This window comes from Calidris pugnax, unplaced genomic scaffold (assembly GCF_001431845.1).
Source record: "Calidris pugnax isolate Ruff unplaced genomic scaffold, ASM143184v1 scaffold180, whole genome shotgun sequence".
Lineage (NCBI taxonomy): Eukaryota > Metazoa > Chordata > Aves > Charadriiformes > Scolopacidae > Calidris > Calidris pugnax.
In genome coordinates this window covers 1,114,709-1,118,285 of record NW_015090916.1, presented here as the reverse complement: position 1 = coordinate 1,118,285, position 3,577 = coordinate 1,114,709, and the positions used below count along the sequence as shown (strand labels likewise).

The following is a 3,577-nucleotide window of genomic DNA, read 5'->3' as shown; positions in this document are numbered from 1 at the left end:
TGCTACGTGCAGAACCGGCGTTCCAGGAGCGTGCGGAGCACCCAGCCCCGCTGCCGGGACCCCCCAGCCCCTTCGAAAGCCATAGGGGAGCCAGCGCCGGGCTTGGCCGGCCCCCCCCGCAGCCCCCCCCTCACCCCGGCGTGTCCCACGGCGCGGGGGGCTCCTCTCCATCCGTGGATCCCCCCGTCCCAGCTCCCGCCGCGTGAGACACCCCCCCCGGCAGCTCGGGGTCCGGCGGCGGCTGTGGGGGGGCTGCGGCGTTTATTATTTTTTAAAGACATGGTTGTATTTATTTCATGATTTTATTGTTTTTTTGTCTGTTTGGGTTTTGTCCCGCGGGCCCCCGGCAGCGCAGCCGAACCCCAGCGTGTCACAGCAGGGCCCACGCCGCCCCCTGTACAATATATACATATATCTCTATTTTTAATTCTAGCGCTGAAAGCCACTGTTCCCAACCCCACAGTAGGGGGTTTGCTCTTGGTCTGTTTTGTTGATTTTTTTAAATTTTATTTTATTTTTTTTTAAAAAAGAGATGTTTGTATCCCTCTGCTCAGTCCTGAGCCCTTGGCCACAACCCGAGGCCGGGGCTTGCTGGGGCGGAAGCACTTTATGGCTCAGAGGTGGCCCCGAGGTGGTTTGGGAGGAGGGGGGGGGCAGAGGGACACAGGAGGGGGGGGCTGGACCACCAAGGGCAGGGGCTCCCAAGCCCAAAGGCCACTGAGCCCGGGAGGTACTTGTTCCCTCATCCTGTCCCTACGGCAGAGGGAGGGTGTCCCAGTCCCTCTCCCTTCCCGCTCTGCTTCCTTCTCTGCCTCCAAAGCGCTTTTGTGCAAAAGACTGAGATTCACTAATGAAAATGAGGAAAAAAAAAGGGGGGCTGCCCCCCAGCCCCGGTTCAGGTGGGGACAGGGGTAAGGCCACCGTAATCGCCAGGCGTAAAGCTTGTTAACTAAATCCTGCAGTTCAATATTCCTGGGAACAGGGAGCGAGGCAGGAGGAGGAGGAGGAGGAGACGGGCAGAGAGGGAGAGACAAGGCAGCCCCAGCGCCGGGCACCCCCCCAACAGCCCCTGACACGCACCCCCAAACCCCCCTCCCCAGCAGCGCATTTCCAGCCAGCACCCCCTCCCTCCCCACGCTCCGGCGCAGGGGGGGCAGCGCTTTGTGATGGCAGAGCGTGCCCAGCCCTCCACCACCACCCCCGGGCCTGCCCAGGACCCCCCCAGCACCCCTGGGACTCTGTTGTGGACCACTGCCTTAAACCACGCTGGCCAGCGTGGAGGAAGAGTGGGACCGTGGCCACCTTGGGGCACGCTCAGCCTGGGCAGCGCTTGCCCCCACCAGCCCCGAGGCCGAATTTGGGCCAGAGATTGCAAATAAGGGGAGGGGGGAGAGGGGGGAGAAGAAATTTTACAGAGTAAATGCAAGATTTGAAGTGGTGCTGAGCACCCGGCCGTCCCACCGAGATCCACGGAGAGAGCGTTGGCGCCTCAGCCCCTGCTGCAGGAGAGAGGAGAGGAGAGAGAGGGGGAAAGAAGGAACTGCCAGAGGTCGGTTTTTTTCCTGAGCTGCAGCGCAGCCGCCCCCCGTGGCCCCCCCAGCGCTCCCTCCCCACCCCCCCGAGGGCCATCAGAGCCAGGGGGGGGGCCGGGGGGGGCTCCCGCAGGGTGGAGACTCCAGCGCTCTGTAACCTATTGTCCATGTAAGAACGATGAATGTTAACACGGTAAATTATTATTACAATTAAAAAAAAAAGAAAAAAGACCACAAAAAATGGCTCTGCAACCTTGTCATTGCGCAGGGGGGAACGGGGGGGGCCAGGAATTGTCTCCTGGGAGCGGTGGCCCCGGAGAAGATGGTGCTGGAAGCTCCATGGGAAGAGGGAGAGCAGCCACCAGCGTCCCAGGCGCTGGAAAGGGGTGAGAAAGGAGGCTCAGCACCAGATCACTGCATAATATACACACTTTATTTATGAATTTGTATGTATACAGACTTTCTATACACACCATTACCTATATAATAAAAATGTACATGTGTATACATGGTCGTATAAATATAGAACTGTAGAAATCTTAGAACCGATCCTGTCTATTCACAGCAACTCCTCGGGGGGGGACCGCTTTGTTCGAGTAGCCGTCATTTGAGACTTGGGCAAAAGGGGCAAGTGTCATTTGTGTTGGTTTGTGCCCAGAATTTGATGCACTGGAAGAGAGAGAATTAGTCAAGAGCCACCGGCACGACTCGGGGGCACCGCGAGCACCGCGCGGCGCTACTTCTGCAGGAGAGCGCTCGGGTTTAAGGGCCGGTTTCTTTGGCTCCTGGACAGGAGGTGGCCGCGCGGAGGGAGCCCTCTTCCACCCAGCAGGACCACCAACGCGTGGCTCTCCGGTTCCTCGGCACTCGCTGGAGGCCCCAGCAGGATTTGGGGACGGGGGCTTTGCCTACGCGGGCGACTGCGGGACGAGAAAGGCTCCTCCTCTTCCCAAGGGCTCCTGAGCACGGACCCACCGTGCCCAGACACCTGGGTGAGGGGAGCAGCTCCTCCATCACCCCATGTTCTCTAGATCCTCCCAGAGCCTCCTGCTCCGAGAAGGCAAAAGGCCAGGGTCTAATGCTCCTGGCAACGAGGGCAGCCTCGGAGGACGGAATACGGACAGCCTGTTCCTAAAGGCACCACTGAATGGCCCAGCAAGGACAGGGAGGAGGACAGGAGGCAGAGCAGCTGTTTATTGATCATACCCTTCTCCTGGCACCATCTCCACGTGACAGGGACTCGCCCCCCAGGGCCCACGGGAGGGAATCGGCACTAGGAACCGTCACGAGGGACCCAAGAGCACACTCACCTCCTTGTGCAGCACGTGCGAGCAGGCCATGGGGTGAAGGTCACCGGGCTGCACCAGCTTCTGGCACATCAGACACAGCTTGCAGGCAGCCGGGCTCTGGGACGAGCAGCGAGGGAACAGAGAGGAGACGGGGACGAGTCAGACCCCCCAGCTCAGAGCACGCCTTCCACCTTCCAGCTGCTTGCCTGGCCACCAGGGCCACGGTTTGCCCAACTCCCCCCTCTGCCCCCAGCCATCCCACGACGTTGGAGCCTCTCTTGTGGCCATTCCCATCCCCTCCGATGCGGAGCAAAGGACCCCTGTCCCTCACCCTCCCCTGCCCCCTCACCAGCCCCAGCAGCTGCGTGAGGAGAGAGGTCCCAGCTTCCCTGGCTCATCCTTTGGGCCACTTCTCCCAAGGGCTCCCTCCATCCCCTTCCCCAAGTGCTCTGGAGAAGCCAAAAAAGCCCTTACGTGCGACGCTGTCCCAGGGTAAGCCACCTGGGCCGGGGGCAGGAACATGGGCGTGCTGATCTGAGGCAGGGGAGCAGAGAACATGGGGGCTCTGATCCGGCCGAGAGGCTGCAGCGAGGCAAAGGAGGCCCGTCAGGGAGGCTCAGAAGGGAAGGACACCACGTCACCCTCCTCACCCGCGGGGAGGGCTGCTCCTGCTGCCAGCACCCAGGGGACAGGCCCGAGCTCTGTGCAGCAGGGAACCCAGGAGCAGATGCAGCTCCTCATGCCCTCCCAGCCCCC

At 61.0% G+C, this 3,577-nt stretch overlaps 1 protein-coding gene across 1 annotated transcript in view; it reads right to left on the bottom strand.

The window, feature by feature from the left end:
- Window positions 1-1,943: 1,943 nt before the first annotated feature.
- RNF214 (ring finger protein 214) overlaps window positions 1,944-3,577 on the bottom strand; it is an 8,410-nt gene continuing 6,776 nt past the window's right edge. Inside the window, exons 12-14 of the mRNA XM_014949630.1 lie at window positions 3,296-3,403; window positions 2,843-2,938; window positions 1,944-2,201 (exon numbers count right to left, since the gene is read on the bottom strand). Of these exons, the coding sequence (XP_014805116.1) occupies window positions 2,136-2,201; window positions 2,843-2,938; window positions 3,296-3,403 (270 nt within the window). The 3' untranslated portion in view covers window positions 1,944-2,135. The remainder of the gene's footprint in view (window positions 2,202-2,842; window positions 2,939-3,295; window positions 3,404-3,577) is intronic.